This window comes from Mesoplodon densirostris, chromosome 18, assembly GCF_025265405.1.
Source record: "Mesoplodon densirostris isolate mMesDen1 chromosome 18, mMesDen1 primary haplotype, whole genome shotgun sequence".
In the NCBI taxonomy this organism is placed as follows: domain Eukaryota; kingdom Metazoa; phylum Chordata; class Mammalia; order Artiodactyla; family Ziphiidae; genus Mesoplodon; species Mesoplodon densirostris.
The window spans coordinates 7,378,780-7,402,599 of NC_082678.1; the positions used below are offsets into that span (position 1 = coordinate 7,378,780).

General features: G+C 53.7%; 3 protein-coding genes across 8 annotated transcripts; 1 reads left to right on the plus strand and 2 right to left on the minus strand.

Moving 5' to 3' along the window:
- Positions 1–5,083: 5,083 nt before the first annotated feature.
- Positions 5,084–11,948, minus strand: LOC132478246 (transmembrane protein 106A-like). 5 transcript variants are annotated; one of them, XM_060081277.1, is made up of 8 exons: positions 11,466–11,935; positions 10,439–10,885; positions 9,838–9,901; positions 8,502–8,655; positions 7,848–7,988; positions 7,713–7,756; positions 7,144–7,197; positions 6,355–6,555 (listed from the first exon to the last, which is right to left on the minus strand). In XM_060081277.1, exons 2-8 carry the CDS (start codon positions 10,644–10,646, stop codon positions 6,435–6,437), a joined length of 786 nt encoding a protein of 261 aa, XP_059937260.1. In that variant the 5' UTR covers positions 10,647–10,885; positions 11,466–11,935; the 3' UTR covers positions 6,355–6,434. The 5 variants fall into 5 exon arrangements, with proteins under 5 accessions (XP_059937257.1, XP_059937258.1, XP_059937259.1 ...); XM_060081274.1 differs by lacking the exon at positions 7,713–7,756 and having other exon boundaries at positions 5,084–6,555; positions 11,861–11,948; XM_060081275.1 differs by lacking the exon at positions 7,713–7,756 and having other exon boundaries at positions 5,084–6,555; positions 10,439–10,668; positions 11,861–11,947.
- Positions 11,949–12,000: 52 nt separating this feature from the next.
- Positions 12,001–22,574, plus strand: ARL4D (ADP ribosylation factor like GTPase 4D). Of its 2 annotated transcripts, none has more exons than XM_060082501.1 (2): positions 12,001–12,085; positions 21,311–22,574. In XM_060082501.1, exon 2 carries the CDS (start codon positions 21,406–21,408, stop codon positions 22,006–22,008), a length of 603 nt encoding a protein of 200 aa, XP_059938484.1. In that variant the 5' UTR covers positions 12,001–12,085; positions 21,311–21,405; the 3' UTR covers positions 22,009–22,574. The 2 variants fall into 2 exon arrangements, with proteins under 2 accessions (XP_059938484.1, XP_059938483.1); XM_060082500.1 differs by lacking the exon at positions 12,001–12,085 and adding an exon at positions 20,676–20,750.
- LOC132478535 (next to BRCA1 gene 1 protein-like) lies at positions 13,691–20,440 on the minus strand. Its single transcript, XM_060081727.1, has 4 exons — positions 20,434–20,440; positions 15,883–15,940; positions 15,017–15,122; positions 13,691–13,897 (listed from the first exon to the last, which is right to left on the minus strand). The coding sequence occupies exons 1-4, from the start codon at positions 20,438–20,440 to the stop codon at positions 13,724–13,726; spliced, it is 345 nt and encodes a 114-aa protein (XP_059937710.1). The 3' UTR covers positions 13,691–13,723.
- Positions 22,575–23,820: the final 1,246 nt, after the last annotated feature.

Genomic DNA, 23,820 nt, shown 5'->3' on the forward strand with positions numbered 1-23,820 from the left:
GTCTCGGATTTTCTTTTTCTTTTTTCCTTCTGTGGCTGCACCACGCGGCACGCGGGCTCTTAGTTCCCCAACCAGGGATGGAACCTGAGCCCCCTGCAGTGGAAGCGCGGAGTGCCAACCACTGGACCGCCAGGGAAGTCCCTGTATGTTCTTGAGTCAGCACGGCGTGGGGAGACGGAGGACCGAGGGAGGAGGGAAGGGAGGGGTCAGCAGAGGCCCAGATGAGGAGGCTGGAATCCTGGGAAGGGTAGGAGAAAGAAACCAGAGAGGAAAGCCAGGCCACTCGGGGATTGTCCCCGGGGTCCACTGAAACGCAAGACTAAGGTGGAAAGGTGTCTTCTACCTGCCCAGGGCCCTGGAGAGAAAGGTACAGATGCTCTCTAGGAGGCTTGGGAAGAACACCCGCCGCCTTCACAAGACAGGCGGTGGGGGGGGGGTGCTGCCCAGTTGCCCCGGTAGCGGCCGCATTGTGAGGTGGTTCTGGTCACAGGCCAGGGGGGTGAGGTGGGAGGAGACGGAAGTGGTGGGGGCAGTGGCAGCCTCCTGAGCTCTGTCTGCCCCCAGCCCCTGCCTGGGGCCTTCTGTCACCGCCACCATCATGGGCAGCGCGTACCACTGGGAGGCCCGTCGCCGGCAGATGGCTTTGGACCGGAGGAGGTGGCTGACCACCCAGCAGCAGCAGCAGCAGCAGCAAGAGCAGGTGCGTGAGAGGGGCCCCGTTCACCAGGGTCCTTCCGGGGACACGGAGGGGATGGGGAGGGAAGACGACAGACCCCAAGGAAGCTGTCCATTACCTGGTGAATGTTGTTTTGCTTGGGCTGGAGGAAAGCAAGGTCCTCTGATGTCTTGGAGGGACTCTGTGTGTGTGTGTGTGTGTGTGTGTGTGTGTGTGTGTATTGGGGTGACTCAGCTTTGCTGTTGTACTAGGCTGAGGCCTCACGTGGGATTGAAGGGTCAGGCTCGGGAGGTTTCAAAGCTGCGCTGCCCACTAGGGTGGCCACCAGTCTGGGTGCTATAGCCCTTGAGACGTGGCTAGTGAGACCGAGGAACTGAATTTTAAATGTTACATACATTTAATGTATTTAAATATACTCTTTAAGACAAATTTTCATTTCATTTTACATACCGGAACATTTTTAAGTATGTCTGGAACAACGTAGATATGTGAACCTACTTCTTCGACTATAAATTATCTGAACTCTAAATATAGATCAAATATTTTAAATCAAAATGTAGTGTCTAAATTAAGGTGTGCTGTTGAGTATAAAATGCCCTCCGGGTTTTGAAGACTTAATACAAAAACAAAGACTATAAACTATCTCATTAATATTTTCATATTGGTTTTACGTTTTGGCTGTATTGGGTGGAGTAACATATATTATTACAGTCAGTTTCACCTATTTCTTCTTACACTGTTATGTGGCTAACAGAGCATTTTAAATTATATACGGCCCTCGTTATATTTCCATCGGACAGTGCTGTTTCAAAGCATTTGCAAGAGATTATTCTTTACCCTCTGGCACTGCAAACGGTTTTCAGTGCGCGCGCAGCTCCCGAGCCAGGAGGTAGGTGGCCAGAGGCTGCTGTTTCCTGGGCAGGGGCTGTGCCGGGGGGCACTGTTGCTACAGAAACAGTCCTTGGGTGTGGGTGGGTGAGGGGAGAGAGCTCAGGCTCCAGCCTCAGCCTCCAACTCCAGGGAACAGACACCCTCCAGCCACCTCCACCTCTGGATTCCCTTGCCTTGCTCCCCTCAGTGTCTCTGGCAGGGGGGTGACTGGGTGGGGAGGGAGGAAGATGCCACTTGCGGGGGGCTTCTTGACAGGAACTGAAGAAACTCCAAGAAGAGGAACGGCAATCTGAAAAAAAAAAACCAGCCATCAGTCACCACCCGCGCAGCCACTGCCGCAGCCTCAGCCAAAGCCACAAAATGCCCAAGACCCTCTTACTCAGCGCACCTCCCGGTACGTTCTCCAGGATTCCCAAAGGCCAGGCACCCACAGGGACAGATTCCAAGGAGGGGTGATGAACCCTCAAGGTGCAGGTAAGTGAGATGCCTGGGAGCGGGAGAGGGTGAGGAGAGAGCCCCGGGCTATAGTCCAGAAGCCACATCTGTCACCCCACCCTTTGACCCTCCCTGGCACCCTGCACCTTTACTTGGGGGGGGGTCACTCTCTGAGTGGATTTGCACCAAGCGAGAGCTGCAGAGAAACCCGCTGACTTCCGCAGCAGAGGGTGGCTCAGAAGTTGTCGGTCCCTTCTCCACAGTGAGAGTGACAGACGGGCTCGGGGCGGCCAGAGGGATAGGAGGTGTAGGCTTAGCAACGGATATCCTGAACCCTGGGAGGGGTCTGGAACGGGGAAGCACCGGTCGGCTTCCTAGTGGAGAATGCTCAGTGGGGGCTGGGACCTTGCCTTGCCCCAGCTAGGGGCCTTGGCCTGACCCCCAGACACGTGGTAAAGAGTCCGGCTGTGGCACGTGCCATTCTCAGGAAGTGCCAGATGAGTAACGTGTGCTTTGTTTCATCATCAGGTTTCAGGAAATCTAGCCCAGAGACACACACCAAGTACCCACGATTCACGGTGAGACGGACTCAGAGTGTGAAAGGCGGCTACAGTTTGGCTTTGTGTCTGCGTGTGCTTGCGTGTCAGTGCAGGTGGAGTCTAGAAGGGCTTCCTTGGCAGGAATCCGGAGAGGGGACTGAAGTTATTCAGTCACTTCTGGATGGCCCATTCCTCCATTCCACGGCCCCATAAAAATGTCTCTGTAGGCCCCGTTGCTCAGCACTCAGTATAAGTGAAGGAGCTGACGATCTAGCTGGAAAGACGGGACAGGTGCCAGAGAAGCAACATCAAGGGGCCGTTTGAAATGCTGACTGTGTAGAGCCAGCTGCAGCGGGAGGACGGCAAGACGTGAGGTCAGAGGTCGTGCTCTCCGTCGGGATCACCACTCTCCGGTAGGTAGCACGACTCAGATCTCTGAGCCTCAGCTGCCCAACCCATAAAATGAGACTGATAATACCACCTCCTCAGTAGAGGTGTCATGAGGACTGAATTAAAAGGCAAAGCATTCAAGCACTTAGCTTACAGCCTGGCTCACTGTAGACCGTCAAACCCAGGAAGACTTTTTTTTGAGAGTCTTGAGAATTACATGAAACAGGAAAAGCTTTGGAAAGAAGCTTTTTTTTCCCCCTGACTCAGGCGCAAAGGATGGGAGAACCTGATCCCGGCCCTTTAAGACAAGGACCGGGGCTGCTACATTTCACTTTGATTACTCTGGCTTCAGAGGGCTTAAGACAATGTTCTGAAACCGGCAGGCCCAGGAGCTGCTAACTAACCTGTTTTGCCTCCTGTCTCTCCCTCTTCTCAGTCAACGAATTACATCCAGCAGTGGTGATGCAGAGACAGACCCCCAAGACCCCACTGGCCATCAGCAAACATCAGATGAGCAGCCCCATCTTCTTACCTCCCAGCAACATCTCCACTTCAAAAGCCAAGCCCTCCGGATCCACTCTGGCAGGGGAGGCTAGCTGGGAATAACGTGTGATTTCTTCCTGGAAAGAATTAAGGGGCTGGGGCTTCCCTGGTGGTGCAGTGGTTTAGAATCTGCCTACCAGTGCAGGGGACACGGGTTCGAGCCCTGGTCCGGGAAGATCCCACATGCCGCGGAGCAACTAGGTCCGTGAGCCACAACTACTGAGCCTGCGCGTCTGGAGCCTGTGCTCCGCAACAAGAGAGGCCGCGATAGTGAGAGGCCCGCGCACCGCGATGAAGAATGGTCCCGGCTTGCCACAACTAGGGGAAGCCCTTGCACAGAAACAAAGACCCGACACAGCCAAACTAAATACATTAATTGATAAACTCCTACCCCCAACATCTTCTTTAAAAAAAAAAAGAACCAAGAGGCTGGCTGGTCTCCCGTGAGACCGACATGAGGGGGAGGGGGCGGGAAGACCCACGAAGAGGATGGAGAGGGTGCGAGAAGAAAGTGGAGGGCAATTCCACGCTTCTCCAGGCACAGCCAATGGGGGAAGTTGGTCTCGGGCCCCCAGGTCTACCGCTCCACCACCGCCCCTTATTTAGCAGTGATAGGCCTGCTGGGGGCTCAGGTTTACGACTCTCACCGGAGCCACCAGCCCTTCCTCCCGGCCGATGGTTATTGAGATGCACCTGGGGAAGCGTGGGTCGCATCACACCAGAGCAGACCGGGACCTGGGGCACCATCAGGAAGGAGTGGCACGAGGGGCCTCCCCCGAGTCCGGTGTCATGCCGGGTCCACTGTGGGCACGCCGATGTTGAACGGAGGACGGTTGGAAGGGATGGAGAGAAAGAACTCAGAGGAAAGGAGGACTGTAGCCTCAGGCACAGGACACCTGACCTGGGGAAGAGGGGGACTTGCCCCCCCAAAATCCACAGGCCTCTTCCTCCCCGGGTCTCAGCCTTTCCATGTCGCAGAGACAACCCAGAGGCTCTAGAGGCCCCAGGCATCCCCCTCACCACTTCCTGAAACTGACACCTGGGGTCCCCCAGCCCTGCTCCCTCTTCCACTCTTGACTGGTGAGGGGGATGCCTGGGGCCTTTCATTGCAGCGTCGCCTCTGGGTGAGACTGAAGGAGCCTCTCAGTGCAGTGTTTCCTGAGAGGAGCGGTTGCGGGAAGCGGAGGAGCCGGGGCGCACAGAACAGGAGCATCGAGGTCGGGAGGGACTCAGAGATACATGACGAGGGGAAGGGAGTGAGTGAGCCCCCGGGAGCGGTCTCCCAGAAGGCAGAGAGGCCGGGCGTGCGCCCGAGGGGCTCAGGGACTGGGGAAGGGACCTTGATGCCCACTTGGATATGAAGAAACAGGCTGTGAGATGGGGAGCGTCCACCAGCTCCCTTCCCATTCACAGGAGGCTTTTATTTTCCTTTCTTAAACATTGTTAAGCACAGCCGATTGACCCCAATATAAATCCTTTACATTTGGCAAACTCCACCCAGCGTGAGCTCCAGCCTGGCTCTCGTGGACTTCCGTGCTCTCACCAGCACCACCTCGACGCCAGTCACCCAGGCGTGCAAGCGCGTGGACAGCACGAACTCCTTCCTTCCCCTCATCCCCCCCGGCCGGCTCCCCACCAGGTTCTGGCCCCACTTCCCCTTCTCCGCCCTTCCTGCTGCAAACTCGGCTTTCCCTGCCACTCAGGCTCACCTCTCTGCCTGCCTGAGTGATGGAAACCCCGTAACCGCCTTTGGTGAGCAAACGCAATTCCCGCTCGGCTAAAGAACCTGGGGGCTGCCAGGGGCTTCTCGTCATCTGAGTGACAGCAAAGAGGGGACAGCCTAGACCGGTCCCCACTGATAGGCGGCTCCATACTGTCAGTGCCCAAAGGAGAGGAGAGGCCTCTGGGAGCAGAGGGTGTCCTGGGACTAGGCTGGGGTGCAGCGGAACCCAGCGGTTCGGCCTCACCTCTGCAGGTTTTCAGCGGGAGAGCAGCTGCACCCACCGTTTGACCTGCCTGTGTCCCCTCACGTGGGCTCAGGCGTGTGGCCTCCTTCAATAAAAACCTTTTAAAATGACTCTGGCTTTGTCTGTTTTTCCTGTGCAGGCCCAGGGGGTACCTGGTTCCTCCCTCCCCTCCCCTCCTACTTTGGTTCCTGCTCCGAAGAGAATGATAAAACTGTTTTCGGGAGAGGAGAAGCTTGGGCTGCAGAACAGCTTCGACTTCCTGGGGACCCAGACAGTCTTTAACCAGGAAGGCCGCAGAGCCAAAGGGCCTTGGCCGATCTTGCTGTCAGATGGGTGGGGTGTGGGCGCAAGTTACCAGGCGAGAAGCAGGCCATCACCATCACCCTGTCACAGGACCAAAGCAGGGCGGCATAGGAGAGCACCTGCGGTTCCCTAAAAGGCCCTGGGGACAACACTGGCTGTCCCCCAAGTCACTTTCTCATTACCAGGTGGAGAACTTGGAAAGGATCCATGTATTAAAAGCCAGACAAAATGAAAGCTTTCTCCACATTCAGGAAGGACCAAGGTCTTCCCTGGATGAGCTGGGCAACCAAGCTGCTCAGCACAGACAGTGTGGGTGCCACTCCATGCCGCTGAGGCGGCTCTGAGGAAATGTCAGGTCAGACTTTCCTCAAGACAGACCAAGGGGAATATGTGGTGCTGGCCTCTAGAAGAACCAAGCTTCCGTTCCCGTGGAAATCAGAGAGGGGGTGAGGGGGTGAGGGTGTGTGTGTGTGTGTGTGTGTGTGTGTGTGTGTGCGTGTGTGCGTGCACGTGCGTGTATGAAGTTGACGTCCACAGAAAGCTTCCTCTGCTGGGGGTGAACAGGGGGAGGGTATGATAAAGCACGGTTTTTCCTCTGGCAAAGTCACTCTCGTCCTATTGGGTGCCATGGAGTGGTGGGAGATACAGACCAGGCCGGCAGGTGCCCGGAGCTCGACGACAGCAGACAGGTCACGGTGGGCGAGGGACCACCAAGTGGGGCTTGGATGCGTTTCCCCGGCAGTCCACATATTCGTAGCTCTGGAAGACCAGTTGCTCTGAATGGCTCAGGTAGGAACAGGTCAGGGTGCCCCTGGAGAGGAAACAGGGCTTTTTTCGTTTGCCCCCCACCCCAAAAAACACACCAATTTTATTTTGAAGATTACAGAACTTGAGCCTTGACCCCTCCCAGCTTCCACTTCCACCGATCTAAGGATCTGCAGTTGGGGTAGGAGTGAGGGAAGGAAGTAAGGAGGCGAGGGGAGAGACCTGGTGGCGGCAGAAGAAAGGAGTAAGACGGCGGCTGGAGAGCGCCCGCCCCCAGGTCTGCGCTTCACCGTCTTTACTCCTCCACACCACAGGGGTCTGGGAAGAAGAGGAAAGCCCTGGCCCTGCTCCGCTCTCTGGGGAGGGCTGGCTTCCTCAGACCAAACCCGGCCCTTCCTTCTGCTCCCCACTCTGCCGAGGCACCTGGCACAGCTGCCCCCCTCCCAGGGTTCCGGGCAGATCTGTGGCTGTCACTGTCAGTGGCTCATAAGCAAGGTGGGCCTTAGGGGAGGGGCTGGACCTGCTACTGCCAAGAGCCGACACAGACTCACAGATTCGCTGCGATGACTCTCCTCCCACAGCGGGGTGGGGGGCAGAAGTGGGAGAGGGTACCAGGGCTCCAAGCCCTACTTACTGGATGTGCAGAAGCACGTGGTGGACTTTGATTTTCAGCCAGGTACAGATCTTGCTGAGGGAGAGAGAGAGAGAGAGAGAGAGAGAACCCGGGCCCACGTCTCACACACTGAGCGGCCCGTCAGACAGCTTGGAGGAGACCTGCCGGCCCTGCCCCCCTCGCCTCCTTTCCATCAGGGGCCCCACGTGCCACCCCCACCCCTTCCCCCTCCCTCTGCCCAAGGTGAGCATGTCGTCCCTGCTGCAATATCACTCCTCCAACCCCCACTGGTTTGGCCCAGGCACGGGCTGGCCTCTTCCTCAGTAGAAAACGGTGAGTCAGGCTGAAGAGCCCAAAGGTCATATATTGTAAGTAGGAACCAGATTCTAGCCTGGTTTTCATTCCAGTCCAGGTCCAAACAGGCAGAGGCTGGGGATCCTGAATGCCTGTACATTGCAGTCTTGGCCACAAGAGTGTAGGCCACACGCTGACTGCAGGGTTTGCTGAGCAATCTGAACGTCTGGTGGGAATTCAAACTGGGTTTCCAACCAGGAAAGAGGCTAAGGGAGAAGGGATCAAGGGCTACTCACTATGTGTTTTCATCCCATATCCTGTTGGCTACTGTATAAAACATCTGTCAACCAAACGGGTACAGGGTCAGCCCCAAATCCAGCCACCCGCGTCCACACACCCGTGGGCAGGTCTGGCCAGCAAGAGGGAGTCACCTGCTCACTGGCCAAAGGGCCGATGTGGAGGAGGAGGCTGTCGGAGACCTGCCCCACCACGAGGGACAGGTGCAGCACCTCAATGGTCAGCTGGGTCACAGCGATGGGGTAGTAGTTGTTATTGGAGATGCTCACGATATTCTGGGGAGGAGGACAGGGAAAGGAAGGGGTCAGGGTGGCACCATCCTTGGGAAGAAGAAGTCCAACGGTTTCAAAACCCCGCAGCCTGACTGAGCCCCACCCCCAATGTGGGCCACAGCGGCCGAGGCCCCGGTGCCAGGAGCCCCTCGGAGGGGCTCTTAATGGCCAGGGGTCACCTTTAACTAAGACGTTAAGCTGGCTCAAAATCCGGTCTCACCCTGCAAGGCTCTCTCTGTTCAGTCCTGCCCACCCAGGGAGTCTCAGGCACACCACCCCGACTGCACCCGGTGACTTATGGCTCTGGCGTCAGTTCTAACCCCTCACAGGTCCAATCCTGCACAGTCTGTTAGGGGGCTCATGGTTGCTCCTGCTTCTCCCCAGCCCTCTGACATCCTCTGGGTGCCATAAGATCCCTGGCTACCGATGCCCAGGGTGAGGACACTGGACAAGGGCTACAGAGGAGTGTTGCCAGGAAGGTGGGGTTGGAGACCAGAGGCACAGGCACCCACCCACCGTTATATTGAGGTGGATAGCGGCCTCGCCAACAGTCACCGTGGAGGAGTTGAGGCCTACAGGCTGCACGGCGATAGTCCGGGGAAACAGGAAAAAGACGATGAGGGAGGAGGTCACCAGGCAGATGAACACTGCCAGGAACACGGAGAGCTTCCTGTGGGAAAACAGGACCCGGGGCAGAGGAGTGGAGAAGTCTGGACACCAAGGCGGCCTGGGCCGGGGGCGTTCAGACACTCTTCTCTCTCTATATAAGGCTCTCCTCCGAGCCGCCACCCCCCCACAACTGTACACTTAGCTCCCCAGATGCGGAGGACCGACCTAGGCCCAGATGTGGCCCAGACTGGGTAGGAGCACCGGATTGAGAGGCTGGCAGCCCGGCTTCCATTCCCAGCTCTGTGTACCCACTGGCCCAGCAACTCTGAACAACCCGCTCAACCGCCCTAAGCCTCAGTTTCCTTGTCTATGAAATGGGGATAATTGTACCCACCTCATACAATCTGTTAGGGGCTAATGCATGACAAGGCACCAATCCCTGGCCCGGGCACATAGCCAAAGGCTCAACCAACGCTAGCTATTCTCACTGGAAGAAGTAAGCCCACGTGAATTCTGACAGTTCTGAACTTTAATATTCATATTCAGAACAAGACATCATCTGTCCATCTAATTCAAAATCGAGATATGCATTAAAGAGAGAGCACCTCGTTAGCATTTCCTAAGGGGCCCTGCCAGATTCGGCTTCTGGTGCACTGGTGGGGGCAGGCTGGGTGGTGGCTCCCCCACGGAAGCTGAGGACCCGGGGAGGAGGTTGCAGGGATCTATGTCAAAGGACCCAGACGACAAACAGGGTCGTGGGCCCCCCAGTGAAACTCAGGGCTGCCTCCTCTGAGGTTCTCAAGTGTCCCAGGACACAGAGCAGCTGGTTTCCCATCTCTACGGGGAAAAGAACAAGCAGGTCTGAGCTGCCGTAGCAAAGGAAGTTCTCAGGAGAAATCACTTCCCCAAACCAGCTGCAACCACAGCCACTCCCTCCCTCCTGGAAGGACTTGCAGAGTCAAGAGGTCCTCTCTGTCCTCAAAAGGGAGCCACGCTTCTTGGAAGCAGTGATGCTCCGGACACCAAGAGGCCTCAGGTGGCATCTGCTGTGCCCCGAGCTTCTTACATTAGGACAATCCTTGGAGACAGGGAGCTAATACGTCTGAGGCCAGCGAGGCTCAGGCTTTCTGGGGGAGGACCAATGGAGAAAAACTGGGGTGGGGGGAAGGGGGATTGGGGGAGACAAAGAGGAAGAGCCCGCAGGGGCAATGCCTACGGAGCTGGGATAGGAAGAGGGGCTTACGTGTGCCTGGGCTTCAGCCTCTGGTCCCCATAGGGGATGAGGGCCACCAGCTGCTTCTCTACTTCTGTAGAAAGAGGGTGAGAGGGAGGGCCAAGAGGTGTCCGTGACAAACGTTTCCTGTGCCAGCCTGCCAGCAGCACTCCTCCATCCCACACAGCACTGTCAGAAGCATGTCACCCCTGCCTCAGAGCAGGACTGGGGATACTGGGCTGTTGGCAGCTCAGCTTGGCCATCTCTAGAATGGAGGTGCGAGATTTTCATTAACAGGTGTGAGGAATTCCTGCACGTCACCACCCATCAGGGAAGCCCGATTTCTTTGGAGACGTCACTGTAACTTCCTGAATCCTAAGGCAGTGCTGCTAAGAGAGCAGAGAGGCTGGGAATCCCCTGGGTTTGGGCAGTACAACCAGGGCAGGAGGGGGTCTCTGCAGTGAGCCCGGGGGAGGGTTAGCATCTCCCTGGCTGGCCTTGAAACTCGGGGACTAGGAGCTGGGAGACCCAACCCCATCCAAGGAGACTCAGAGGGGCCTGGCACTGACCAGCTGGCTGCGGAGAGCTTTTCCTGGATCCCAGGCGGCTTCCAGAGCCTGGGGCCACTCACCTCGAGGGATCTCCCCACTGCCCTGGCACGTGGGACAAGTCACAAAGCTGACACCGGCAGCCCTTTCACAAGGCACACAGGAACAAAAAGCCTTGCTGCTGGTGGTGCTGGAGTAGCTGGCAGCCTTGCTGCCAAAGGCTGGGGCGGAGGGCAGGATCGACTTGTCCTCATCCTCCCGGGAGCCCAGCTGGGAGAATGTCTCACCCATTGCTCAGGGGTATTGTTCACTGCTGAGAGAAGAACAACGTTCAGTGAGCACTGACTGGGGGTCCCTCTGGCTTTAGGCTCTTGAGATCGGCAAGGAGCCCCGCCACAATTCCAGCAAGCTCAAGCCTAAGGAAGTGAGGCTGTGGAAATGCGAGCAGTCACACACGACTCTTGGATCAGGAATCTCCATGCATTTCAACTCTTTTCTTTTTTTTTTTATCGTAGGAGAGCTCAGTCGGCCTACAAGAGGGAAAAGCAAAGCAGAAGTTATTTCACTTTAAGGGACTTTCATAAGTGAAAGGCAGAGCGCTTAATTTTGTTCTGGAAAAGCTGCTGAGCTGTCATTCACTGCAAGGGAAGGAAGTTAGATAGGTCTTGGGGGCAGCAGCCAGGAGAGCCCCTTCATCCTCTGCGACAAGATGACTCTGAACGTGTCTCTAGAGCACCCGAGGAAGAAATGCCCGAGGTCTCCAGCCTGGGTGTGGGAGGACAGTCTCCATTCCCGAGCATGGACAGGTGCTGGAGAAATAGGAAGGCAGGGGTTCTTCGGGACAAGAAAAGAAAAAGGAGGCTAGGCTGGCCACAGGTGTGGCTAAAAACCCTAAAATGATTGTGGAGGGGAGCACAAACCTCTTCCGCCTGCTTTCCGAGTTGGGGTGGGAAAGCATGTCTGGGGGAGGGTGGTAGCAATTTCAGGCTCAGTCCCTCACCAGGACGAGTCACAGCTAACTCCAGATCCTTCCCAAAAGACCGGTGGCAAATGAGTGGGCAAGGTGAGCCGAACTCAGACCTTCGGGGCTTAAAATAAAGGAAGCCTCACCTGGTTCAAATCTGAGATCCTGGGCTCCTCTCAGCTGCAAGAGGGCTAGAGATCTCTGGAGTACCTCTTCGGGGAGGAGGGCCTGTAAGGCAGGGTGGCTGCAGGGGCCACCAGTCCCCTTCCCGTAGAGTCCCGGGGACCGACTGCACAGCGTTGGAGGAGGTGGGGAGCAGCGACCCTGGCCTCCCCAGAGGCTTCACGCCCTACTCTGGGGCTCGGCGCGGATCGAGAGGCTAGGATTTCACTGAAGGAGGATTTTCAGTCCCACCAGACACCCCGGGAGGCCGTGAGTAGAGCCTGGAACCTGCGTGTTGGGCCAGGAGGAGGCACAGAAGGGGCCTGGGCCCTTGCATGCCAAAGAGGAAGAAGGGAAGGAGGGTCCCGAATCGCCTTACCCCCGGGCGACCACAGCCACAGAAACGCCTGCCAAGCAGATCCGAAAGTGCGGGAGCCGGGGTTTCGCCCCAAGCTTCGGCTCAAAGCCTTGGGAAGCTCCGCCCCGGCTCCTCCGGACCCGCCCCTCCCTCCCAGGGCCGGCCTCTCTCGACACAGCGGCCAGAAATCTTCTCGGTTCTTCAAAGGCCACGCGAGGTTCCGGACGAAAGGACCGGCCAGTCCAGGTAGGAGTTTCAAAGTTTATTTCACCATTCTTTAAGCGGTTAGGGTACAAGTACAATGGGACAGACGACCGGACCCCAGGGCCCTCCTGGACCCCTACAATACAACTCACATGGTCAAGACAGATCCCGTCCCAAATCAACCGAATTAATTACGCACACCCTGCCGCTCAGCCTCTACCCAGAAGCGCCCCCCCGGCCCCCCATAAAAACGTTTTAAATAATAAACACGCTGGTTGGCTTGCAGTCTGAATCCTGGCTTATTTAACAGCATTCAAGAGTTATACTGTAAATAAACATCATTATGGCCAATGATTAATTTAACTCACCATTCATTACAATACCAAACCAGGTTAAGTAATACTATTTTACTGTCCTTCCCCCTTCAGGCTGGGGGTCAGATTCTTCTTTTTCTGCAAATAATTTTTATGACTAAAATCTGTAGTGTTTTTTGTTACCTCTTTCCCAGCTGTACCCAAGACTCCCTTCTGTAAAACAGAGTGAGGACCAGGACCCCTGTAAGCAAGCTCCTTCCCACTCACTCACCCTGCGGTTAAACCAAAACTTTTTCAGTGAGTTTGCTCCCATCCAAGTCTTGTAAAACACCCGCCTCTTTTTTCTCATTCTAGGTTCTCTTGAACAGATTGCAAACATTCAGCAGGCCATCAGGATTTCCTAAGCCTCACACCCACTCACTTGCCCACCCCTGAACTTTACCGAGATTCACACAGGAGCCTGCCTTTCACTTTTCTCATGTTCCTGTACACTCCCGCCCACTCTACTGTAAAGAAGACCTGCCCCCCGACATAAAGAAAAAGGGTAACTGTTCAATTGACTTTTCCCTTTAATAGAAGAGTTTCTTTCCTTCTTTGCAGCATTAGCAAAATATTTCACACTACCTAAATTTTCTCCCTTAAATAAAATAAAATGTATGCAAAATTGCTACAACAGACACTGCTCAACAGGCGCTGCTGGGTCAATGAGCACACTCCCCGCTCCTTTCTCAGAAGCGCGGAGACCAGAAGGTGGCTATTCTTTAAACGCATCACTGGGGCTCTTTTGAAAAACACCAGTGCCGGTTACTAAGACCTGCAGGGGAACGACTTTCTCCCTGAGAAGGGAAGAGGAACAAAACTCCCATCGCGCCCTGGCTGTTATTTTAATACCACACAGCTATGAAGCTTGGGACAGGTTAGAAAAATTATGAGAATAATTCTGGAAAACAACTTCCAAGGTTAATTTCTTTTATAAACTGACAATTAACAGATACCCTCATTAAAAACATCCACATTAAGCAAAGAAAAATACTCAACTTCAATACAAGCAGGAAGAAAAATGCCTCTATAGGAAGTTTAAGTTGCACTTTTCAATGCGCTAAAACGGAGAAGAGTTTTATCCAGATCAATTGAAAAATGCTCTTCCTACGATTCATCTAATGTCTAATGTGAAGATTTGAGTTCTGGCCTTTCATTTGCTCCAAAAAAATACCGCAAGGCAGGTATTGTCTTGATCGTTCAACGACGGGCTCTAGGTAGGTTCATCAGATTAAAAAACAAGCAAGGGCCTCCACCCCACTCCCCCAAAACAGAATAAAGATCGTCTCTGAGCAGCAGGCAAAGTTGTTTAATACGAGGTCACTCCTCAGTAGCGGTGGCTATACCAGTCGTTGTTGTTGATCTGGAGGAGTTCTGTCACAACCTGAAGGATGTTGTAATTGTGTTTCTTCAGCAGCCTTAGGTTTAGCTGCCTGTCACAGAAGCCCATTTCAAAGAGATGGGACATCAGGGCTGCTGTCTGATCTTCGGAAACTAGTGGCTGTGTAGAGTCAAGAAAAGCAGAACAACGTTTTTTGTACCATCTGTGTTTATCTTGTTAAGGCATACTCATCTTCCAGATTTACTCAAAAGACTAGGTAATCAGGTGCAAGGCTACGGCACTCCTGTCCACCCAATACTGATGGGTCTTCTGAGGGGATAAGAAGGACTGCGAAGGCCCTGCTTTGGATTAGGTGTGTCTGCACCCTCAACCACGTGACTAGTGAACTGTCTTTAGAACGAGATGAAGGAAAAGATGCTAACAAACTCTGGAAACCCTGTGAAGTTAAAGGCAATCGTGACGATGGGGCAAGAAGACGCAAGAGAAGAGATGGTAATTGGAAGAAAGTATGGGAGAAACGGGGAGAAAGTATAGCCAGCGTGAGCCTTAACCACTGGACCACCAGGGAAGTCCCTCCCACGGGTCTTAAAAATAAAATCCAAAATCACTTAACACAGCATCCCACCTACATCATTGGTCTTTTCTCTGCTTGGCACAAATTCACCCTCCAGGTTCACATTTCCAAGTCTCTGTACTGGCTACTCTGTCTACAGTGCCCTCTCTAACCCTCTCTCCTGGCACACACTCATTTTGTCCTTTAGGACTGAGCTCAGGCGTCATCTACCAGGAGGCCTTCCTTGGCCCCACCATGGGGCCGACACCAGGCTGAGGTGTTCCACTGGTCTGAGAACACCGGCACAGCATCTCACGCTGCACAATAAACGTTTTTTTTTTTTTTTTTTTTCTTAATTGAATGGAAGGTTCTTTAAATTCTATAGTGCTTTGCAATTTTCAAAAGTTTCACAGATAAGTGTCCGTCTGCTTATTTCCCACTGTCTCTGGGCAGGAACTGGTGTCCGAGTCACCTTGTTGTGCTGGCACCTGGGAGAGCGACCCCCCACACAGTAGGTCCGCGACCAACGTTAGGTCTTTTTTCTTTCCTCCCTTAAGTAACTCAGCCCAAGTCATACCGCTGGAAAGTGGCAGAGTTGTGTGTTAAAGACTAAACTTAAAGCTCATGCTTGCTATGATGCCATGCTACTCTCTCCAACCCAGGCAGACGCCACTGTTTTCACTGGTGACTTGGCTTCGGTTCAGGAAAATAAAACATACACTGACCTGTGCAGTGACCGGTGGTCCGGCAAACAAGGCCTTGTATGCAGAGGCGGCAACAGACAAAGCCCCCTTCACCAGCCCTCCAGCAATGCTGCTCCCATGGTGGTGCCTGCTGGGGGGGGAAAGCCAAATGTCTCCCTAAAGAAACAATCGTTTCTTTAGGAATCCTTATCTTCCTACGGATAATCCGGGCTCTAATCCTGGGAAGAAAATGAGATTTCCCTGAGAAAAGAATCAGATGTAAAAGGAAAGTGCGACTATTTTCCTATCAGTTTTCTAGCTACAAATCTGGGCTTGACGTCGGGCCCAGCTCTTACTGCTTGCTGCAAGGTATGGGCACTGCAGAAAGCACATCACCCTGGTTAGCGTGCCAGCTTTCGGCCCCAGCTGGAAACTAATGTGCTCAGCAGCACACCGGGGTACTGGCAGTCTGCACGCTCAGTTCTCATCTCAGAGGAAACACCTCCCAAAGGAAAGGTGATTTTCTGAACGCTGTACGTAGGGAGGAGCCCGCCGTGACACTGCTCTGAGATGACTGGGAGCAGAGAGGCAGGTGTGTCTAAGGAAACGTTATAAAGATGCACAGCGGGCTGGGCCTTCCTGCCTTCTTCTCTGGTACTAAGCCGGGGTTGAATCTGAGGGAACTTCCTCCTGGTCTGGGATGTGAACACTCTTACTAAACATCACCATTAGCCCTCTGCTCAGTGTTGCTCACAAGCTTTAGGACAAATAAGAACAGGAAGGAATGTGGGCTCTCCTTCTCCGCTCTGGGCAGGTGGCACATGCTCTGAGAGGCTCGTGTAAGCGGAGGCAGTACTAGGATATCCATCTGCTTCTGAAGGAGAGGCTGCACAAGGCGGCCCCGTTACCTTGAGTGGTCATAGCTCTTCTGTCTGCTGTTTACAAGTCCTGATGAGCCTCTGAGCTCTAAAAGCAAAAGAGCTGTCGGTTAGATGCGGCATCCATAAACACCTGGTGTTTCCTAACTCACTGCAAGGCTATTTTTGAGGCAGGTGGCAATCTGATTGCAATGTTTAAAGTCTTTTTTTTTTCCTTTTTAAATATTTGAGAAATTTTGCAGGTGGTTTAAGTAAATGTTAAAGAAAACTGTCCAGAATGCAATGCAAGGTGAGTGTTTAGTGCATCAGAAAAATTAATTCTATAATCCTATCACAATAGTTCATTAGTTCTTAAGTACTTTCAGGTTTTGTTTTTTGAGGACGAGAGGAAAGCGACTTTGAGGGTCTACTCACAACTTCAAAGTGCTATTCTCTTTATTTTGTAGATAAGGAAACAGACCTTTAGGTCTTAGAACCCTGCTGAACCACGGCAAGGTCACACGGTGAAGAAAGGTGGAGCCGAGGCTGGAGCCTAGACTAGTCTGGCCCCAAAGCCTGTGTTCTTTCCACTATAGCACAATGCCAACCTCTATGGGATCTCGTTTAATAAATATTAAGCTAGAAGATAGAACAGAAAGAGTATGAGGCAGGAGCACAGAAAAAGTCAAAGGGCACGTTTCTAAAAACTGCCGAGAATCACAAAGATACAGCGCCTACTTATACCTGCTTCCATTAGAAGGGAGCTAGGATATCCATGTTCAACTTCACTCCTCCACTTTTCTTCCGGACGCAGGCAGTGACAGACACGTCCACCAGAGGGCAGCATCTGCCACTTTCCAGCCCTTGCCTTGGCCCTGGGTTGTTTTGGGTGAGTTGCCTCTGAAAGGGCCCCTGGCATGGGAAAAGGGTACCTAAAGGCCCCTTTTCCACATTTTTTCTTTTCACACTCATTCTAAGTAGTAGGTTCTGTTTCTTCCATTTGATTCTTGAGGAAGCAAAGCTGGGATTTGAGATGCGGGTCTTTGCGATTCCCAGGCTGAAGCCGTTCCTGGGCATCCACTCCCCCAGCCCATCCCCACTCCTGCAGACTCCTCTCCCTTCATTTGTGCACTCAGACAGGTACTTGGTTGGGATGCTGTGGAGACAAGGATGTCCTCAGCTGCTTTCTAGGTGAGCTCCATCCATCCTGTACCCTCCCCTACTCTAGAGCACTGGCTGTCCTGGGGAAAGGGACCTGGAATCATCTAAGTCCTTAGTAACATGCTGAGGAAACTGAGGCTCCCGGGGGAAAGTGGCTTTTCCAAGCCAGTCTCCGTGGGAGGACAGGACTCATGGTGACTCTCAGCCCAGGGTTTCAGCCCACCAGGCCTTGAGGGGTCCTCTCTCTCCAATGTCATCTGTCCCATGGCCTCTGTTTTTCTCCTCCAGGAAATCCCTCTTCCCCAATAAAGGCCTGAGGGTTGAGTACTGCCCAGACCTTGCCTAGAACTGCAGGGTTTTACAGGCATCTCTGCCAACCCCCAAGGACCTCAGACCAGGAAACTCCCAGCTAAGGCTGGATGCTTGGTTCTCATACTCAGGGAACCCCCTTGAGTACATTTAATCATTCCATCATGCAGTCATGAATCGTGCAAGATTTCCTGATTGCCTACTGTGTAGCAGGCACAGTGCTGGGCACTGCAGAGCTGTGGATGAGAAGCAGCAGCTCCTGGGCTCAGCGTTTAGTCTGGTGGGGAGACAGCTCTGAGGAAGAATAATCATTCAGCAGCTACAATCTGACCCAGGTCAGGGAGCCAATGGGAGGAAGCAGGTAGGTCCCAGGTAGTTTGTGCTTCTGTTTGGAATGCTTACTTGACTCTTTGCCACTTAAACCTTGGCTTTAACATCACAATGGAAAGGCCTTCATGAGCAATCCCCCTCCCCCAGGTAAGGCAGCTCTCTCCCCAGTCACTCTCTAGCACATTTCCGTGTTTTATTTGCCTTGATGGCATGTATCGCCATCTGACATTAACCTCTTTAGCTATTCCCTGTCTCTCCGCACTCCGCATTATAATGTCCACTCCACAAGGGCAGGTCCTAAGCCATTTCACTCAGGCCTTCAACCTAGCAGGCACTCCATAAATGAATGCTCAAAGTAAGAATGTTCCAGTGTTCTCTGTAGGGAACCCTCCAATGCACTAGGTCCTGGGCTGTCATCTTGTGGAGACAAAGGGCTGCAGAGGTGAGGCTGCCAGGAAACAAAATGGTCATTAATGGAGGAAGGCTCCCTGGGCCGCAGGCTGGGTGTGGAGGCGGGGTTCCCATTTAAAGGAGACTGGATTGGGGTAGGCCCACAGCCTGGTGCTGCCCTGACAAACTGGGCCCCTTCCTTCTCTCTCACCTTGCCCCACCTCCTCCTTCCCATTTGTTCATCAACACCTTTCCTGGCAAAGGCAAAAGATGAAGGGTGGGGAGATTGCCAGTTTCATCTCCCTCATCAGGTGATCAAGTGACAATTTCCCTCTTGGGTGTGAGGCCCAGGAGATGTAGGAGAAATGTTAAAGAAATTTCAAAGACTGTGGAAGAAACACAAAACAATGTGTGTCTGTTTTCAGTTTCCATGTGCTCTCCGTTTCTCTGTGTTTTCGGTTTCACAGCCATTGTAGCATGTGATCAAAGCCAAGTTTGGCCAATTTCTAGCTGGGTGACCTTGGACATGTTACCCTTTCTGGCTTTGGTGTCTTCTTTTTGGAATAACTATACTTACTACATGGTTTGAGTTGTGTATTAAAAAAAGGAAAAGTGTTGGGAATTTCCTGGCAGCCCAGTGGTTAGGACTCTGTGCTTTTACTGCAAGCGCGTGGGTTCTGTCCCTGGTCATAGAATTAAGATCTCGCAAGCCGCAAGGCACAGCCAAAAATAAAAATTAAAAAAAAAAAAAAGAAGAAGAAGGAAAAGTATGCAAAGTCCCTTGACCACAGCTTAGCATGCACTGGCCACTCGGTGAGCTAGTGGTTCCCAACCTCTTGGCTTGCTCTGACTTCCCCTCTCCTAACTCAGTTCCACCCTTGTGCCTTAGCTCCTGCTGCATTCTGCCACCCCCCAACATGGGGTGTAACAAACTAATTACTTAAGGCTTTGATCTCTTCAGGGATTTGGGGAAGCTCCCTGCATTGCTGGGGAAAACCAGGTGGCTGGTTTTGTTGCGGGGAGGGGACGAGGAGGGTGCAAGGCAGGCTGGTGCTCAACAGATGGGAAGCTAGTGGGCAGGAAGGGCTAGACCCTCCTGTCTGGCAATGGCTTCCCCCCCACCCCCTTTTACAATTCCCCTCATAGACAGCCTTTTAAAAAGTTAACACTGAATTATAATACATGCAAGCATCCAGCTTCCTGGTAAAAATGGAGAGAGTAGAGTTAACATTTCATTCTCCTTTGAACCCCCTCCCCACCTTCAGTGTTACCTTCCTCCCTGCAGGTAATCACTGTTACCCTTTGGTCACACTCCTCCTCTTCAGTGCTGCCCAGACTGTATCAGGCTGTAATGACTGGGGAGATGCCACTCAGTCCTGTCCACCTCCTAACCAATCCTACGCAGGACTAATTAACTTCTGGAAACCTTTCCAGAAGCTTCTAGTTGACATGCTCTCTCCCTCCTCTGAAGTCCTATAAGTGCTTATCTCACGATTTGCAAAGTCCCAATGTTCCCTGTCAGTGGCCAGTCTTGTCTCTCTCAATAGAGTAGAAGCCGTCTGAGGCCAGGCCCCGTGGTCTGCTCATCCTCTATGTCTCCACAGTCTCTTTGGCTCATGCACAGCAGACAGTATTAATGAGGTCAGTAAACACCCTGTGAAGTGAAGGATTCTGTCTTTATCGATTTGAACAAGGGAGGCCCTCAGGGGGTCTGCTGCTGGCAGGCACTCTGACCAACAACGGGGCGGGGGGACTTCTGCTGAGAATCTCCCTGAGGAGAGAGATTGGATAGGTAAGTGGTGAGGGGCCAAGGCACTGGATTCAGACACATCCTTGCTCAGCCACTTACTAGCTGCTATATGTGACCTTAGACAAGTCATTGAGCCCTTCAGAGCTTTCTTCACCTATATAATGCAGACGACACCAGTCCCTACCTCACAGGCACCCCAATCTACCTCTTGAAAACTGTTTCCTGCAATTCTGCCCTGCTTTCAAATCCTCTTCGTTGCCTTACCTCAATATATTTTTGGACGACAGTTATCACTCTTTGGTTAATTCTTCTTCCTGATTGGAAATTAGAGTGACATGTACCTGTCCAAACACCTAGAGCTGGTCTCTCATTGGTTCCCCCTCTTTCCGTTCATCCTCTGGCTGTTACGAAGATCAATAGGGGTAATGGGTTTAGGCTGTTTTATGGGGTTCCATGTTCACACAGGTTAAAACATTGAATTAGGAAGGATAAAGGAGGAAGACTTGTCAGCATCTCTCGAGTGGACCCGGCCAAGGGAGCGTATACGTGGGGTGGATATCTCTGCCTGGGTGAGGGGGATGTGGTGGTATTGAGAGTATTACGCTCTTCACCTCTCCTCCCTAGTCAAACGCTGCCACGCGTGTTCCTTTTGCCCCTCCCACCTTCCATCCCGGATTTATCCCGAGTTTAATTCCAAATATTAGATTATGGTAGAAAAGATCAAATAAAACGGTCACCAGTTGATCAGACGTCCATCACAGTGTGGCCCGGGTTCCAGTCCGCTGATCTCCACGCCCCGCCCCACCCCGCCCCGCCTCGCTGCCGCAGGGCCGCTGATTGGCCCGCGCCACGTGACGTCACACGCGGGTTTTAAGGCAGAGTGCCCCGGGTTGCTCCGCAGTGCCAGCAGGCTGGAGTCCGGCTAGGATCCCAGCGGGGCTGGCCCGGAGGGGAGCGGGGAGAGCGCGGCTGTCGGAAGGTAAAGGGGCTGTTCAGGCCGAGCCGAGGCGATCCGGGTGCGGGGCCGGGGGAGCTGGAGTCGGCGATCGCAGGAAGGCGGGCAGTGGGGTGTCGCGGGGCAGTGGGGAGGGGGTCTCTGTGTAAGGAGGGCTGTGTCAACCGCCTAGGGATGTGGAAGACGGGTGGGAGTGGGCCTCACTCTCCGGTTTCAGCGCCCGCACCCTGATTCTTAATTTGGGCCCTGTGCCCCCCAGCTGCACGTTCCCCCGAGAATTCTCTCCTGGGGAATGGGTCGCGATGCCTGCTACCTCGCCATAAGCGCGGAAGCTGACTGTCCGGCGATCGAGCCCCCCAACCTCAGTGTCCCGGGACCTGGGGGTTTCTCTAGGTCTCATCGCCCTTGTCAGGGCCCCCAGGGAGGGGGGAGAGCCTCTGTTATACCTGCAGCTGCTTTAAGAAAAAAAAAAAAGGAATTAAAAAAATGAGCAGCTGATTTAGGAAATGATCAAGAAGTTGCAAATTTCATGTTTATTATTAAACATCTCCTCCTCTTTTCTCCCATGACCTTTCCCTGTTCAGATAGCCCAGCTGTGGTCTCCAGAGCCTGCAGTTTCAAGGCCTCCTCCCTGCCTCTACTGTGAGCCCCAGGACCTGCACCTCAGCCAGAGTTCATCATGGGGAACCACTTGACAGAGATGGCGCCCACCGCCTCCTTCCTGCCTCACTTCCAGGCCCTGCACGTTGTGGTCATTGGGCTGGACTCGGCTGGAAAGACCTCCCTTCTTTACCGCCTCAAGTTCAAAGAGTTTGTCCAGAGTGTCCCCACCAAAGGCTTCAACACCGAGAAGATCCGGGTGCCCCTGGGGGGGTCCCGTGGCATCACCTTCCAAGTGTGGGATGTGGGGGGGCAGGAGAAGCTTCGACCACTGTGGCGCTCCTACACACGCCGGACAGACGGGCTGGTGTTTGTGGTGGATGCTGCTGAGGCTGAGCGGCTGGAGGAGGCCAAGGTGGAGCTACACCGAATAAGCCGGGCCTCGGACAACCAGGGTGTGCCTGTCCTGGTGCTGGCCAATAAGCAGGATCAGCCTGGGGCACTGAGCGCAGCCGAGGTGGAGAAGAGGCTGGCAGTCCGCGAGCTGGTTGCTGCCCCACTCACCCACGTGCAGGGCTGCAGTGCTGTGGACGGGCTGGGTCTGCAGCCAGGCCTGGAGCGCCTGTATGAGATGATCCTCAAGAGAAAGAAGGCTGCCCGGACAGGCAAGAAGAGACGGTGACCTGAGGCTGCCCCTCCTCACCAGTAGGGGTCTACACGCTTGGACAGCCAGGTTCAGCCTGTGGCCCCTCACTTAGCCCCAGGGTGCAAGGACCTGTTCACCTCGATGAAGGAGCACACCGGGGGTCCTGTTTTGGGGCAGCACTGGGGTGGGCGATGGGAGGTGGGATGTCTTCTCACATCTCTCCCTCATCCTCACTTCTGGAGAAGTGAAGGCTGCAGGACTGTGGAGGCTTAAATGTAAACTGACTCTACCTCGACCCTGTTTCCTGTTTTTCTTCTCTGGCTCTTTGATTAGATGTGTTTGGGGGTGAAGGAGAGTTTCTTGGAGGATGCATTTGAAATAAACGAGAACTAGCTCTTGCCCCTCCCCCCAACTGAGGGGTCTCCCCAGGTTGCTTTTCTAGGGGTGCCAGTCGTAAGAGTCTATATTTTTCTCTTTGTATGAAAGTGCCAAGAACTCCTCCCCACCTTTGTAGACTCACAGCCATTTTTATAAGCCACGTGTGTCCTCTGTATTATTATTATTAACGATTTTTTAGCATTTGCCTATAAGTTATTAAAGACTGATGATGTAGCTCTAACCTTGGTCTGGCATTTTCCTCTCCTTACCTAGCCTCAGGGTTAGTCCAAGATTTCTATATGGGCAGGCAAGGGTGGGGAGGAGGGACTTATCTTGGCTGAATTTGCAAAGCAAGCACTTTTCTAAAAAATTAGATTGTGTGTTTATGGGCTGGTGGGGATTATAGAGAGTTGAAATAACTCCATGCTATTGCCTGATCTCTGCCAGGTGTTTTTGGGTCCCTTCTTTCTTCCACTTTCCTCCCCTCCCCTCCTCCTCTGGCTCTGACTTGTCCCCGATCCCAGCTGGTCCTTGCAGATTTAACTTCAAGTTTTGCTGGTGTGAGCTGCTCCTAGGTCCTTGCCCTTGGGGACACCTCTTAGGTCTATGTAGGTAGGTCTGCCTCGTCCGCAGCACTCAGGTGGTTAGTCTGATTTCCTCTCCCAACCCCAATACACATCTTGGGGGATGTGGAGAGAATAATGGAAAGTAATTTCCTCCTGGCCTTAAGCCACCTCTGTGTGCTCAGTCCTGCTGACTGCAGCTCACTGGCAGCAGTGCCAGTGACTGGTGCTGGGGAGGCCTGGGCTGGATGGAACCAGCCAGGCACCTGTGACTAAGCCACGAGTCGTCCAGCTATTCCCAAGAGAGGGGAAGTCTAGTAGCTGTTTGAGCCTGGTGCGAGTGAGGACGGCTGGATATCCACGTAGACCACCAATGTTAGCAGTGATCGTAAGAATAAAATGCTAGTGTCGTGAGAGCCTGAATACCCCTTCCCAGACTTTCAGGGCCACGCCCACTTCACCAGCACGAGGGCCACCTGTGTCTGAGGACAATTAGATCTTCCTAATCTGCGTGGGAGTCGTAAGTAAAAACCAAGCACAATTCCTTCCAGTCCCCCAGTCCCATGCCCACCCTTTGTGCAAACACGGGATCCCCAGGGCATGTTCCGAGTCCCTGCTCCAGAATCAGATTTAAGGACCTGGGGAGGCATGGGAGGTGCTGGCAACCCCATCCTGGGGGAGCCTTCCTAAGGAACTCATCTCTTCCTAGCCAGCCGGCAGAAGCTGAGTCTGCTGAGTCTGCGCCAGGTCAGATTGGCTAACACCCGTGCACGCCCCTTCTCCCGGCCCTCAAGGTGGCTGGCAGGATGGGGGTGGATGTGCATCCATCCGGAAGGGTGCCCAAGTCTGCGTCAGTGCTGGGGCCTGCTCGACAGAGCTGCCGGGCTGGTTCTGCTGGGGACGCGTG

Coding starts and splice junctions, on each gene's coding strand:
- LOC132478246 (XM_060081274.1), bottom strand. CDS start 10,646: ATGGGTGAGACATTCTCCCAGCTGGGCTCCCGGGAGGATGAGGACAAG. Junction 7,989..8,501: donor CTATCCACCTCAATATAACG/GTGGGTGGGTGC, acceptor CCTCCTCCCCAG/AATATCGTGAGCATCTCCAA. Junction 6,556..7,143: donor CACGTGCTTCTGCACATCCA/GTAAGTAGGGCT, acceptor TTTCCTCTCCAG/GGGCACCCTGACCTGTTCCT.
- LOC132478535 (XM_060081727.1), bottom strand. Junction 15,123..15,882: donor AAGAGCTATGACCACTCAAG/GTAACGGGGCCG, acceptor CCCCCCCAGCAG/GCACCACCATGGGAGCAGCA. Junction 13,898..15,016: donor GACCACCGGTCACTGCACAG/GTCAGTGTATGT, acceptor GACTCTACACAG/CCACTAGTTTCCGAAGATCA.
- ARL4D (XM_060082501.1), top strand. CDS start 21,406: ATGGGGAACCACTTGACAGAGATGGCGCCCACCGCCTCCTTCCTGCCT.